General features: G+C 45.0%; 2 protein-coding genes across 2 annotated transcripts; both read left to right on the top strand.

Moving 5' to 3' along the window:
• Window positions 1-2622: 2622 nt before the first annotated feature.
• Window positions 2623-5958, top strand: LOC4347639 (uncharacterized). Its single transcript, NM_001403927.1, has 2 exons — window positions 2623-2897; window positions 4803-5958. Exons 1-2 carry the CDS (start codon window positions 2804-2806, stop codon window positions 5513-5515), a joined length of 807 nt encoding a protein of 268 aa, NP_001390856.1. The 5' UTR covers window positions 2623-2803; the 3' UTR covers window positions 5516-5958.
• A 2823-nt stretch (window positions 5959-8781) lies between these two features.
• On the top strand, window positions 8782-11181 carry LOC4347638 (UDP-glucose 4-epimerase 3-like). Its single transcript, NM_001403928.1, has 9 exons — window positions 8782-9132; window positions 9238-9287; window positions 9423-9558; window positions 9645-9746; window positions 9930-10157; window positions 10245-10326; window positions 10437-10519; window positions 10635-10726; window positions 10864-11181. Exons 1-9 carry the CDS (start codon window positions 8878-8880, stop codon window positions 10955-10957), a joined length of 1122 nt encoding a protein of 373 aa, NP_001390857.1. The 5' UTR covers window positions 8782-8877; the 3' UTR covers window positions 10958-11181.
• Window positions 11182-13073: the final 1892 nt, after the last annotated feature.

The following is a 13073-nucleotide window of genomic DNA, read 5'->3' as shown; positions in this document are numbered from 1 at the left end:
TATACATAGTGAAATATTGTGAGTACACTAGATGAAACATTTTTTGTGGAACAAAAAATAAACCAAATTCCCTTAATAGGGGGTTTTCAAAATATGTGGGTGATTTGTCACAACGGCACGTTCCATAATATCAAAATCCACTGCAACATTTGATCCGTACATAGTGAAACATCGTAAAGCTACTGGTTGAAACATCGAAACAGATAATATGCAATATTCAAAAAAAAAATCAATAGAGAAGCTAAAATATTTTTTTGTCGAAATATAATCATGTGTGGTCTTGTTGTAAAGATTTAATTGCAACGAATATAACGGTGTGATTGGATCGTAGATTGGATAATTAATTTAAGAGAAAAATCGTTTTAAAGGCGCAGGCGTCCGAGGCGTCCGATTTTTCCTTCTAACGTCGGACGCCCGGCGCGCAGCATTTACCGTTTTGTTGGATCAACTGCATGGCTGTGCACTCCTATCGCTCCTACAGTGTAAGTGCGTGCTATTTATTTTGCAAAATCTCAGAAAAATGACAGTGCAAGAGATAAGCTAAAACTGAATATCACATCGATCGACTCGAGTCCTTGACGCGCGCTGAAACCGAATGATGTTCAGTGTTGCAAATTGGTGGCTGCATGAAATTTGGTTTGCCGCATTTTTTTAGTCCCATCGTATTATATCGACATTGTTAGGTAAAAGAAAGTTTTCGATGATTTGATCGCTCAATTTAATTATCTCCTGTTTCTCAGCTAGACTATGGGATGCTGACACTGTTTGCAATGAACGTCCATGATAATAAGAGATTAGTGTTCGATCGGTGGTCATTTCAACTTTTCCAAAGTCATATTGGCACCATCATTATTCGGTTAGCTAAAGTGCAGTGTCGAAATCATCACTCTCATTCCGTCTAAACAAACGTCAGTTCATTTTGATCAAATCTTTTAGCATATGTTTAGTTTGGGGACTACGTGGGATGGGATGATACCATCCCTAGTTTTAGGGATGGAGTAATCCCATTTACTTGTTTGATTTATTGGATGGAATGATCTCAATTTTTTGTTTGGTAGAAGGGATGGATAGGGATGGGATGAATGACATATGGAGTCACGTTGCACCACGTTAGTGAGAAAATGTGTCGCAGCTCGCAACTCGCGGAGGAAGTAGAGTGGCAGAAGGATGAGCGGCGACTAGTGGCGCAGGCGGAATGAGGAGGGGCGACCGGCGGCGCGGGCGGAAGGAGGAGCGGCTACCATCGGCGCGGGCGGAAGGAGGAGCGAGTCAGAGGCAACGACGATGCGGAAGTGGTGGCCGGAGCACTCACCCTTGCCCGCCATCACTGTCGCCGCCATCGGAGCCCTCCACACCGCCGCAGCCCTCCTCGCTACCAGATTCGCTACCACCGCCCTCCCCGCCTCCGGATTCGCCACCGCCGCCATCCCCGCCTCCGGATTCGCCACCGATGACGAGCCCTCCCCGCCCTCCCTGCCTTCAGATTCACTGCCGCCACCCTCCCCACCACCGGATCTGCCGCCATCGTCATCACTCACGATGGGTGGAGGAGCAAGATGCGAGTGAGAGGGGCGAGCGAGTGGCGTGCGACGGTGCGAGCGAACGAGCGTGGCGAAGCGGCGCGCCTCACGCCGTGCGCTCGTCCCAGGTGGGACGAGCTCGTCCACGAGATTTTTCCGGATGGCTTGGTTCCGGATCTGAGAGGAATATTCCTGTCCAGGAACCAACCCATCCCACTCACCCCTAAACCAAACACCTTTAAAAGTGGGTTCGTCCCATCCCATCACATCCTATCCCACCAACCAAACACTACCTTAAAGAAACATCAGTGACATCTCCATCACTCCATCAGCGAGTCCATGCCAGATTGCCAGGTGCCCGGTACTCCGGTAGGGTCAGGGCGGATAGCTAGGGCTTGAGCTCTAGGCCTACCTTTAAATTATTGTTTAAATTTTATTAAAATACCGTGTAATTTTTATAAAGGAAAATCAATGCTCCATTAGTTAAGTTATATCTTAGCTATAGCCTTCAAAAAATTTTTGACTTCGTCACTTATAAGGTGGATGTTGTGAGCTCGTCATCAGATCGTCCACGGCGGATGGCGTGACTGGAGTTGGCATCCTACCAACCTGCACAGCTGAACTGCACGAGAACCTCGCCTGATTGTTCTTCACCTTCTCATCACCGTGCAGTTTCACCTGTAGTAACATCAGTAAATAAATTATTCACCATAGGCTGTTCATCTCAACAAGTTGTCCGTGCAATGCAGCCGAGAGTAGGCAAAATAAAAAAAAAAGAAAAAAAAGAGAGAGAGGGTAATTTGGCCTTTGGGTCATCGCACACGATCCGAGGCTTCCCCCCATCCACGGCTGCCGGTTTTTAACCTCACCTACTCCGCGCGCGCCGTCACGCATGTGATTTTCGCAACATTTCCTCGCCGTTACCCGCATAATTTCCTCGAGCCGCCGAGCCCGGTGGAACCGGGTGTGAAGTGGAAGCCCAGCGACCGAAGCCGAGGAGGCGACGCACTCGTCTCGACGCAACGGCGGGTGCGGTGCCTTGTGCGCCGTGACAGCGACATTCTTTACCTGCCCAACCCCAACCCCAACCCTCTCCTCTCCGCCCACGCCTCGCCCTCGCGCTCTCGCTCTCGCTCTCGCTCGCGCACATCACATGCGCCTCCTCCCGTTATAAGGAGAGCCCCGCGCCATTGGCCGCCCCACTCACCCTGCCATGGACGGGTAGAAAGGTACAGTGGCGGCGCCGACACGCGGTGGAGGAGGAGGCGGCGGCGGCGGCGGCGATGGGGCTGCTGTCGAACAGGGTGGAGCGGTCGGAGATCAGGCCGGGGGATCACATCTACACATGGAGGGCGGTGTACGCCTACTCCCACCACGGTACGCGCGCGCCCACCCCCTCCATCCTCTTCCTCCTCGGATGCCATCCCGGTTGCTTGAATTGTTGTCGCCACTCGCCAATGGTGGCGGCGGCGGCGGTTGCGGGTTTAGGTTTGGGAACTAATCCGGCGGCGGCTCTGTGGCTCTCCTCCTCCGGCGCTGCTTCGAATTTTCTCGTGCGATTGACGTCTGATCAATGGTTGTTGACTTGACCGGGAAATTCTGGCTCGGCGAGTCAACGGGGGATTTTTTTCCCCCTTTTTTTTGGTCTGTGCGGCTACTGGATCGGAAATTTCACTGCGATTGCTGGGTCAGGAACAAATGCGATCGAAATTGCCTAGTTGGACTGGAAATTTTGTTCGGCCGGCTCAATGGGGGGAACATTTGCGATCTGAATTTTCGAGTTGGGGTTGTCTCTTGCTTAGTTCATCGGTAACTGAAGGGCGTGTCTTCGTCTCAGTTTTCCATTCTGTCGGATTTGGGATTTCTTTCGCCTCATACTTCCTGCGTGATGTTCTCTTCTCGAGCAAACCCCTCTGCTTGAAGTACGGATCACGTGGTTGGTTGGACAAGTGCGTCAATCATCCAACTCTCTGATTGAGTGATTGTTCAGACTTTTAACTGTTTACAGATTCGTAGTAGAACTCAGCAGTAACACGCAAATCATCGTGCATTTGTACTATCTTCAGTTCATAATTAATTCTGTAGGTGTAGAGTTGACAACATTAGTATGGTAGAATGATGGCTGTAAAATAGTGGCAAAATGGGTACATGCATGAAAAAGATCGATTCAATGTTTCTACTTCTCTGTGTGGGTTATGCGTAGAATTGAGGGTTCAACTGAATTGCCCAAACTCTATCCGGAAATCCTTCCAGATGGATCTGACGCCACATGCTGTGTTTGTTGCTTCCCATGTAGAACAAATGGCACTTGTTGCTGCTCACCTACTGCTGACCAACTTGTCTGTTTGTATCTGTGCTTTTTTTATCTCCGTGTGGAAATTAGCCTCTTGTTTTTTTATAGGAATCCCTCTTGTTAATTCAAGGTTGCTCGCAATAAAATAAGTACTGTAAGGTTGGTTCTATAATGTACTGAACCTGACAAATGACTTGTTTAGTACACTATTGTACTATTAGTGATTCAGTAGCTGAAAACTCAAGTCACCATAGTATCCTATGATAAGTTGATAACTACTTTGATTAACAGTTGATGTCAAACTTATCTACGTGGCTACGTTCATTTTTTATCCTTACCTTCAGGTGTATTTACCACAGTAATTTTGCTATGCATCTTTGTTCTTTTACAGCAGAGGTCTTTCATCTCCATTCAGTTCAGGTGTATTTACCATGGGTATTTTGCAATGCATCTCTTTTCTTTTACAGTAGAGGTCTTTCATCTCCATTCAGGAAGCGTAAAGGACACTTCTGCTCTGTGTTGCTATGCACTCTGTAGTTCTCCTAAATGGACAGTATGTCCCCTCAAGTGCATTTTATTGGCGGATGTAGAGCTCCTTTTATTGTAGTGGTCCTGTGTGGACATTTGATCAGGGCCACATCTAGGGAGGACATGCTGTGGGTTTTGCTGTTTTTGCACATGACAGCCTGGATGAAAGGGCTGCAATATACAAGAAAAACTGTCTTGTCTGCATTCAACTCCTTAAAACACTATTTTCACCATCAAGGTGCATTTTTCATGCATCGATAAAGGGATTGACAGGTTAACAGCATGCCGATTCATTCAGTTATCATCTAGTGTTTTTTTAACCTTTTGGGATGATAACTATCATCCAGTGGATTTAATTGTTCACCTTAAACTTTATAGCCTTGGTGTTCCCTTAATTGCATATTCTTTGAAATGTTTTCAAGAACTTACTCTTCTGTTGGTCATGTTCTACTGGCAAACAGGCATTTATGTTGGAGGAAGTAAAGTGGTTCATTTTACTCGAAAGAAAGAAGCAGAAGGATCAGATTCATCCAATTCCACCTCCAGCCTATTATTAGAGCCTTCATCAGAGTGCCCAACGTTCCCAGATTGTGGGTTTCAGCTGCCTGATAGTGGTGTCGTCCTCACCTGCTTGGATTGCTTCCTTCGGAATGGCTCTCTATACTGCTTCGAGTACGGAGTGCCATCAGCCGTTTTCCTTGCAAAGCTGCGTGGGGGAACCTGCACCATTGCCCAATCAGATCCATCAGAAGTTGTGGTACACAGAGCCATGTACTTACTTCAAAATGGCTTTGGAAATTATGACATATTTGAGAACAATTGCGAGGACTTTGCACTCTACTGCAAAACTGGGCTTCTTCCTGTTGAGGAACCTGGCATTGGAACAAGTGGGCAAGCATCTTCCGCCATTGGAGTGCCATTGGCAGCTCTTCTGTCCACTCCACTTAAGCTTTTTGCTGCTGGTCCACTTGGAATGGCCACTGTCACAGCTGGGATGTACTGTGCTGGTAGATACATCACTGACATAGGAGTAAGAAAGGATGTGGCGAAAATTGAAGTGGAGAATTTATCATCACACCTTGGTAGACGCCTGATTGAAGATGAAGGATCAGTGAACGTACGGTCAGAGAAACCGAAAACCTTGCTGCCTATGAAGAGAAAGCGTGAGAGGTGATGGCGACTATATACCGCTCTTCGTCGATAATTGGTTCAGAACTGTGCATAATTTAAACTTTACTCTTCGCCATAATAAGTTTGATATAGATATGTACCTCTGAAGCGTGTTCTGATTCAGTTAAGACCACACTTCACATGATCAATTGAGCTACATTCCAAACTGAATATGTGATGGAAATGTGATAATTGAATCGTTGGAGTCAAAAGTAGATACTTACTGTTCTTTGAATATGATACCTCACATTCTAGTGCTTTTATTTTCTGTTTATTTTCTTTTATCAATATTTTTTCTTACTGGTCACAATATAATGTAATAAGTTTCAGTAGTGGTGAAGACTTCTTTTGTATGGGCTGTTTTCTCTATGATGAAATCCATAGACTGAATAGTGCAGAGAGACAAGGCAGACTGTCGGCATGGCATTGTTTGCTTTCATTTTCATCAGGTATAATGTACCGGTAGATCCTCCCTCCAAACCTGATCATTGTAAAATGACAGCTTGTCAGGACTCCACCATATGTATCCATCCAAGGAAACTTCGTACCTTTCTGCATGTGGGAGAGATCTGCAAAGATGCATATGCTTTTCTCTGGGAATTATCACACTCGCATAGCCTTTTTACCATTCTCTTTGCGCTCAGCCTTTAATCATTGGATTGATCTGGTAGACCCCATGATCAGTTACCTTTCTCCTGTTTTCCATTTGACATTGTCCTGGATGGTTGGATCAAAAGGATGGCCACATTGTATATTCAGATCTGGGTATGGACTGAGACAGAAAAGAAGTAACCAGTGGCCATTGCTGGGACCATTGTTGCATTCTAGTTGTACTCTCTCCGTTTCATATCATAAGCGCTTTGACTTTTTTTTAAGTCAAACTTCTTTAGATTTGATAAAATTTATAAAAAAATGCATACTATCATTTTCAACATAACACAAACATATTATCAAAATATATCCAATGTTAGATTCAATGAACTAATTTTGGTGTTTTAGATGCTGCTATTTTTTTTAATATATAAACTTGATCAAACTTATAAAAGTTAAACTAAGAAAAAAAGTGAACACCTAATTTCTGGTACATCATCTGCGAACAACTGAACGGAGCTACCATTTCGATGCATCAGCAGCACGCCAGCACAGCACAGGAAATGAAACCATTTCTACGACTTCAGTAATCAACACTTCAGCAGCGGATAAAAAACTTTAGTTCTACCGGGATGTACTGTGTGCGCGCACGTACGTAACGTATGCTTCCTGAAAGCATCACTATGTGCCGGTCGCAAAGCAGGCGCAGCGACGGCGAGCAATGGCAAGCTTGATCGGCAACGCCGGCGACGGCGGACGGTGGAGACGCCGGCAAAAAAAAAAGTTAGATGATAAAAGGGCTTTACGGCCCATCAACATCTCACTGGATGCACGTTCCAGCCCACTAAGAAAGACAGATAAAAGGGCTTTACGGCCCATTTGTCATCCCTGGATGCACGTTCCAGCCCATTAAGAAACACAGGGAAAGGGCATGATAGTAAGTTGTTATTACGGCCCACGTCATCTCGCTGGCGGTATTTTACGGCCATTAAAAAAAGCATCACAGAGAATCATCCCATTTAAAGGCATCAAGGAAGTTTGTTCTGATTTTGCATATCTTCTGCATTGATAGGGAATCAGTTTTCGTGTCTATCCAATTATTGTTGGGCATCAAAACCGTCACCTTGCAATTGGTAGTTTTTGTACCTTTGCTTATCTGCGATTAAGGTGGTGTTCGGATCCAGGGACTTAACTTTAGTCTCTATATTTAGACACTAATTTAGAGTATTAAATATAGACTACTTACAAAACTAATTATATAAATGAAAGCTAATTTGCGAGACAATTTTTAAACCTAATTAATCTATAATTAGAGAATATTTACTGTAGCATCACATAGGCTAATTATAGATTAATTAGGCTCAATAGATTCGTCTCGTGAATTAGTCTAAGATTATAGATATGTTTTATTAATAGTCTACGTTTAATATTTATAATCAGTGTCTAAACATCCGATGTGATAGGGACTTATAAGTTTTAGTCCGATCTAAATAGGGTCTAAGTCTTGGAATGGTCAAGTAGCCAACCATGATAGAGGAAGAGAGAAAAAAAAAAGGAGCAAGAATGTGATGCCAGGCATTAAACTATCGCTGTGGTTGTTTCTTATACTCCACGGCTTTCTGAAATCTGCACAGTGGGGAGTAAAGCCCACCTTCCTTTTGCTCTTTGCCTTGCTGTAGCGCTCCTGTAGGTTTGCCTATTTATAAGCCGAAAACAGGAGAACAAAACAATGAAAATATTTTTATGGCAAAGGCTTTTGTACACATGGTTTCAAGGCAAAAGCTCAGTATTGAAAGCGACAAAAGAATCTGTCTAAATTAAACTCTAAATCAAATTTAGTTGCATCATAAGCCACGGTTTTAAGACCAGGTTTGAGAAACTACCGACAGAAGATGCCAAAGAAACTTACATTATCACTCAAATCTGTGGTTATAAATCTTAGAAAAAATAATAAACTAGAAACCAAAAACCAAGAAAAACCAGCTATTTTAGGATTCTCATAAATGTCTCGGAATCTCGATCTCGCTGGCCCCGACAATGACCATCCGTTTTGCGTTATGTAATCAAAACTCTGATTTCTTATAATATAATGATGTCCAATTCTTTAGTTTGTTCGCGAAAAAAAAAATCGATCTCCCCGGCCCAGGCCTAAATTGACCCCTTTATCGGAACACATATCCTAATGACGTCATCAAGCGACGTGCACTCTAAACACCATGGATAAACTTATTTGGATAAACTTATCCAAATACAAATGACATGGACACGCAATTATCCTTCGATCATACTACCGCCTACTCGCAGAATACCGTGATCACGCACGCACGCACAAGATACAGTATATCTCACCGTCAGTTAGCCCCCGGATTCTCACTCATCCCCTTCCGTATTAATCTCCGTTGGGATCCGACGGCGATGCGTGCACTGCCGATCGGGCGGACGCGCCGATGCAACCGGCCATTACCATTGCAGCTGACACGGCTCGCGCGCGCGCCGCGGGATATTCCAGCGTTGATACGGGTCAAAAAGGGCACGGGCGCACGGCAGCTGACACGGGAACTCGCCGCGATCCCCGCCGTTTTATTTTCCAAACCAGCACGCGATCCATCCATCCACCCGGCTCCCCACACACGAGAAAAAACGGACGCCGCCACCGCCCCGCACCGCGCGTGATCCGTCACGGTGCGGTTTCCCTTTCCCATATAAATCCCCCCCGCGTCCGCTGCGAACTACTAAACCGAGAGAGAGAGGCGCACACACGAAGACGAGGCGGCGATGGTGAGCGGCGGAGGAGTAGCGGCGGAGAACGGCGAGATGGTGGGGAACGGGGAGGGGAGGAAGGGTGCGGGGGCGAGCGTGCTGGTGACGGGGGGAGCGGGGTACATCGGGACGCACACGGTGCTGCGGCTGCTGGAGAAGGGGTTCGCGGTCACCGTCGTCGACAACTTCCACAACTCCGTCCCGGAGGCGCTCGACCGCGTCCGCCTCATCGCCGGCGCCGCCCTCTCCGCCCGCCTCGACTTCATCGCCGTACGTGACTCACCCAAACAGCACGCGTGTTCTTCGTCTTGCACAGTTGAATTGAACCGAGCCGGCGAGGTTGAGATTGAGATTCATGTTTGTGTTCGTTTTCAGGGGGATCTCAAGAGCAAGGACGACATGGAGAAGGTGTTCGCCGCCAAGAGGTCCGGATTGGATCGTTTTGCTTCGATCAAACAAGCCATCTAACTCAAATCCTTTTTGATTTTGATCTCAACTCGTTCGTTTCCACACGTAATCAAACGCGTCGTCGTCGTCGTCGTCGTCCATTGATCGATCAGGTATGACGCCGTGATCCACTTCGCCGGGCTGAAGGCGGTGGGGGAGAGCGTCGCGCACCCGCAGATGTACTACGAGAACAACGTCGCCGGCACCATGAACCTCTACTCCGCCATGACCAAGTACGGCTGCAAGAAGGTCAGTACTATACATCTACACGATCACCTGATTGATTCCATTCCGATGCATGCTTCGATCACTGAAATCAACAAACCTACGCGCAGATAGTGTTCTCGTCGTCGGCGACGGTGTACGGCCAGCCGGAGAAGACCCCCTGCGTCGAGGATTCCAAGCTGAGCGCTCTCAACCCATACGGCACCACCAAGGTATAAGACATGATCGCATCCATTGCTCGTGATAAGCATGCACCCGTCACGCGCCATTCGGATTCGCTTCGCCGATTCGGTGATTACGATGCCGAATTGCGATGGCGATGATCACACCATTGCTTTTTTGCTATGCAAGCATTGTTTCTAACGGCATCGAATTCGATTCTCTCGTTGGGGCAGCTCGTCCTGGAGAACTACTTCCGGCAGGTGCAGGCCGCCGACCCGGAGATGAGGGTGATCCTGCTCAGGTACTTCAACCCCATCGGCGCTCACCGGAGCGGCGACATCGGGGAGGACCCCAGGGGCATCCCCAACAACCTTCTTCCGTACATCCAGCAGGTCGCCGTCGGCCGCCGCCCCGAGCTCAACGTCTACGGCGTCGACTACCCAACCAGGGACGGCACCGCGGTGAGCACTACACTGTTCAAGATCAATTTGTATGGATGAGATCGTGGAGCGAAGCAAAATTTTGACAATTTGATATATCGTCCTCAGATCAGGGATTACATACATGTAGTGGACCTTGCCGATGGCCACATTGCCGCACTGGAGAAGCTCTTCGCTACTCCTGACATTGGTACATCAATCGATGCTACAAACACACATGTTCTTCACTCCATAAACTGGTTGATGTTTGACAAGTTTAATTCATCCATGATGTATAATTTCTTTATTTTCTTCTGTCAGGTTGTGTGGCTTACAATCTAGGAACAGGGTGTGGAACAACGGTGCTCGAGGTGGTGAAGGCGTTCGAGGAGGCGTCCGGAAAGGTGACTGATGTAGTATTATTTATGCATCCATGTGTGCATGGTTGATATTCGCCTCATCTGAAATCCCAATCTGAAAATGTGGTCGAAACTGACGTTTCTGGCTGTGAAACCACAGAAAATTCCTATCAAGATTTGCCCCAGAAGACCTGGAGATTGCACTGAGGTTTACGCTTCCACTGACAAGGCCAAGAAGGAGCTCGGATGGAGGTAATTTATTCTCTGATTCGCTACAGAACGATCACACAAATCTGTCTGTCCATTTTTCCAGCTCACTGTTCAACTGACAGTTATAGTTTGTGCTTATGATAGAGATGCTGATTGTTTTATGCTTGTGCTGATTGCAGTGCTCGGTTTGGAATAGAGGACATGTGCAGGGACCAGTGGAATTGGGCCAAGAAGAATCCGTACGGATACAGCGCCAATGCTGAGCAGAATTAGGGCGATCATATTACCACTTATATAGTACTAGTATCAAAATTGTCCATGGTCTTATGAACTGTGTGACTAGAAAATGTTAATAAGACATGCGTGCCTCTTAAGTGGAGTATACCAATTCTTATTTAGTCGAATCCGTTGTGATTTTAGATACTGGCAAATGTTAATCAGGTTTATTTAAATACTATACTAGTAGCAAGATCAAATTGAACAATAGTTCACTGGCTCGTTTTTGGATTGGATTGGACTGTGCCGCCCTAAGCTGGGCTAGATTTATTCTATACTGCCAGGAGCATACTAATTAGTTTGGCCCATGGGCCACGGTATGTTGTCTGCTTAATAGTATTGACTGCTCAAGTGCTCAGTTTCCTAATCCATTTGACAAAGCCACAAATCCATGAAAGATGAAACACAATCAGGGGTGGAGGCAGGCCTAACGCAGATAAGGCTTGAGCCATAAGCTGACCTTCACAATCAAAGTTTATTTTTTTTAAATCATCATGTAAATTTTACAAAAAAAAAAATCAACAGTCCATCAATCGAGCCCTACCCTAGCCTTTAGTAATTTCTAGCCACGCAATTGTGTCTAATGCTACATGATTTGGTACTCAAATACGAAAAGTGTTGCCCAAATCATTAAAATCATCGCAAAGGAATGCAAAATTTGGCTAGTGTGTACTATAAAAGTGTCAATGGTTACTAAATATAGACATCATCCTGGCAAACAATGAGAAACGTACTAACAAACGGGATTTGTTCTCCATTGTTAGTTTTGTATCAGAAACGTACTAACAAACGGGAAACATTGGTCCTCCATTGTCAATTTTGTATGCACAGTACACTTGCAGCTTTTGGAAATAGAAGTGTAAAGAAAGATCTGAAGGGATATAAATAACCAAACAACTTTTGTCATCTCATTGGCATTTTCAAGTTCTAGGTGAAACATTTGTCTTCACCCCAGTCCGATTGTCCAACAACCTTTTTGTCTTTAAACATTAGCTAGCACAATCCATGCAACTATATTACCTTGTTTCTATCCAAATTGAGCAAATCTACTATATTAATAAGTAATTTCTCCATACTGCTCATTAACACATATTTCTCGAATTTTCGTTCGTGTGTATACCAATATCACCATTCGTCGCCGCTACACTTGGTAAATATCACCGCAACTACAAATTTCCCCTAATATTGCTTAACGCCCCGAATCTGTCAATAGCACGAACAAATCAGGCTTGGCTAGAAGGAGTATCATTCATGCACAAGTGAGATGCAAAAGGATAAGGGTCTTGTTTGGATCCGGAGGGCTAATAATTAGTCCTCTGAAATCTTGCTATTTAGTAGTCTATATTAATAAGTTAATTTCTCCATACGGCTCATTAACACATATTTCTCGAATTTTCATTCCTGTGTATACCAATATCACCATTCGTCGCCGCTACACCTGGTAAATATCACCACAGCTACAAATTTCCCCTAATATTGCTTAACACCTCGAATATATCAATAGCATGAACAAATCAGGCTTGGCTAGAATGAGTTTTGTCGGTAATCTACGTTTGGATCCGGAGGGCTAATAATTAGCCCTCTGGAATCTTACTATTTAGGAGTATTAAACATAGATTACCGACAAAACTCATTCCATAACCCCTAGGCTAATTTGCAAGACGAATCTGATGAGCCTAATTAATCCATGATTCGCTACAGTAATCATTCACTAATCATAGATTAATATACCTCGTTATATTTATCTTATGAATTAGCCTAGGGGTTCTGTAAGTAGTTTTGCACATATACTCTATTAAATACTCTAAATAGCAAGATTTTAGAGAGCTAATTATTATCCCTCTGGAACTAAACAAGGCCAAGGTACGTTACGAAAATGTAGGAACGTGGGGACATAACTCTCACAATAGTTGAACAAGCTGCATTCTACTTTCCATTTTTGGAGAAAAGACTTGGTGGCTTACTTTCCATTTTGACAACTTTACTACTCCCTTCTTTTCTAAATGTTTGACGCCGTTGACTTTTTTTAACATGTGTGACCGTTTGTCTTATTCAAAAACTTTTGTGAAATGTGTAAAACTATATGTATACATAAAAGTATATTTAACAATAA

This window comes from Oryza sativa, chromosome 9 (genome assembly GCF_034140825.1).
Source record: "Oryza sativa Japonica Group chromosome 9, ASM3414082v1".
In the NCBI taxonomy this organism is placed as follows: Eukaryota; Viridiplantae; Streptophyta; class Magnoliopsida; order Poales; family Poaceae; genus Oryza; species Oryza sativa.
The sequence above is the reverse complement of the archived record's forward strand: the minus strand, read 5'-3'. Positions and strand labels throughout refer to the sequence as shown.

Bases quoted from the DNA above. Each gene is read 5' to 3' on its own strand.
- LOC4347638 (NM_001403928.1), top strand. From the start codon at position 8,878: ATGGTGAGCGGCGGAGGAGTAGCGGCGGAGAACGGCGAGATGGTGGGG. The intron at 9,288-9,422 runs GTCCGGATTGGA...TTGATCGATCAG, and splicing joins AAGGTGTTCGCCGCCAAGAG to GTATGACGCCGTGATCCACT. The intron at 9,747-9,929 runs GTATAAGACATG...TCGTTGGGGCAG, and splicing joins ACCCATACGGCACCACCAAG to CTCGTCCTGGAGAACTACTT.
- LOC4347639 (NM_001403927.1), top strand. From the start codon at position 2,804: ATGGGGCTGCTGTCGAACAGGGTGGAGCGGTCGGAGATCAGGCCGGGG. The intron at 2,898-4,802 runs GTACGCGCGCGC...ACTGGCAAACAG, and splicing joins GTACGCCTACTCCCACCACG to GCATTTATGTTGGAGGAAGT.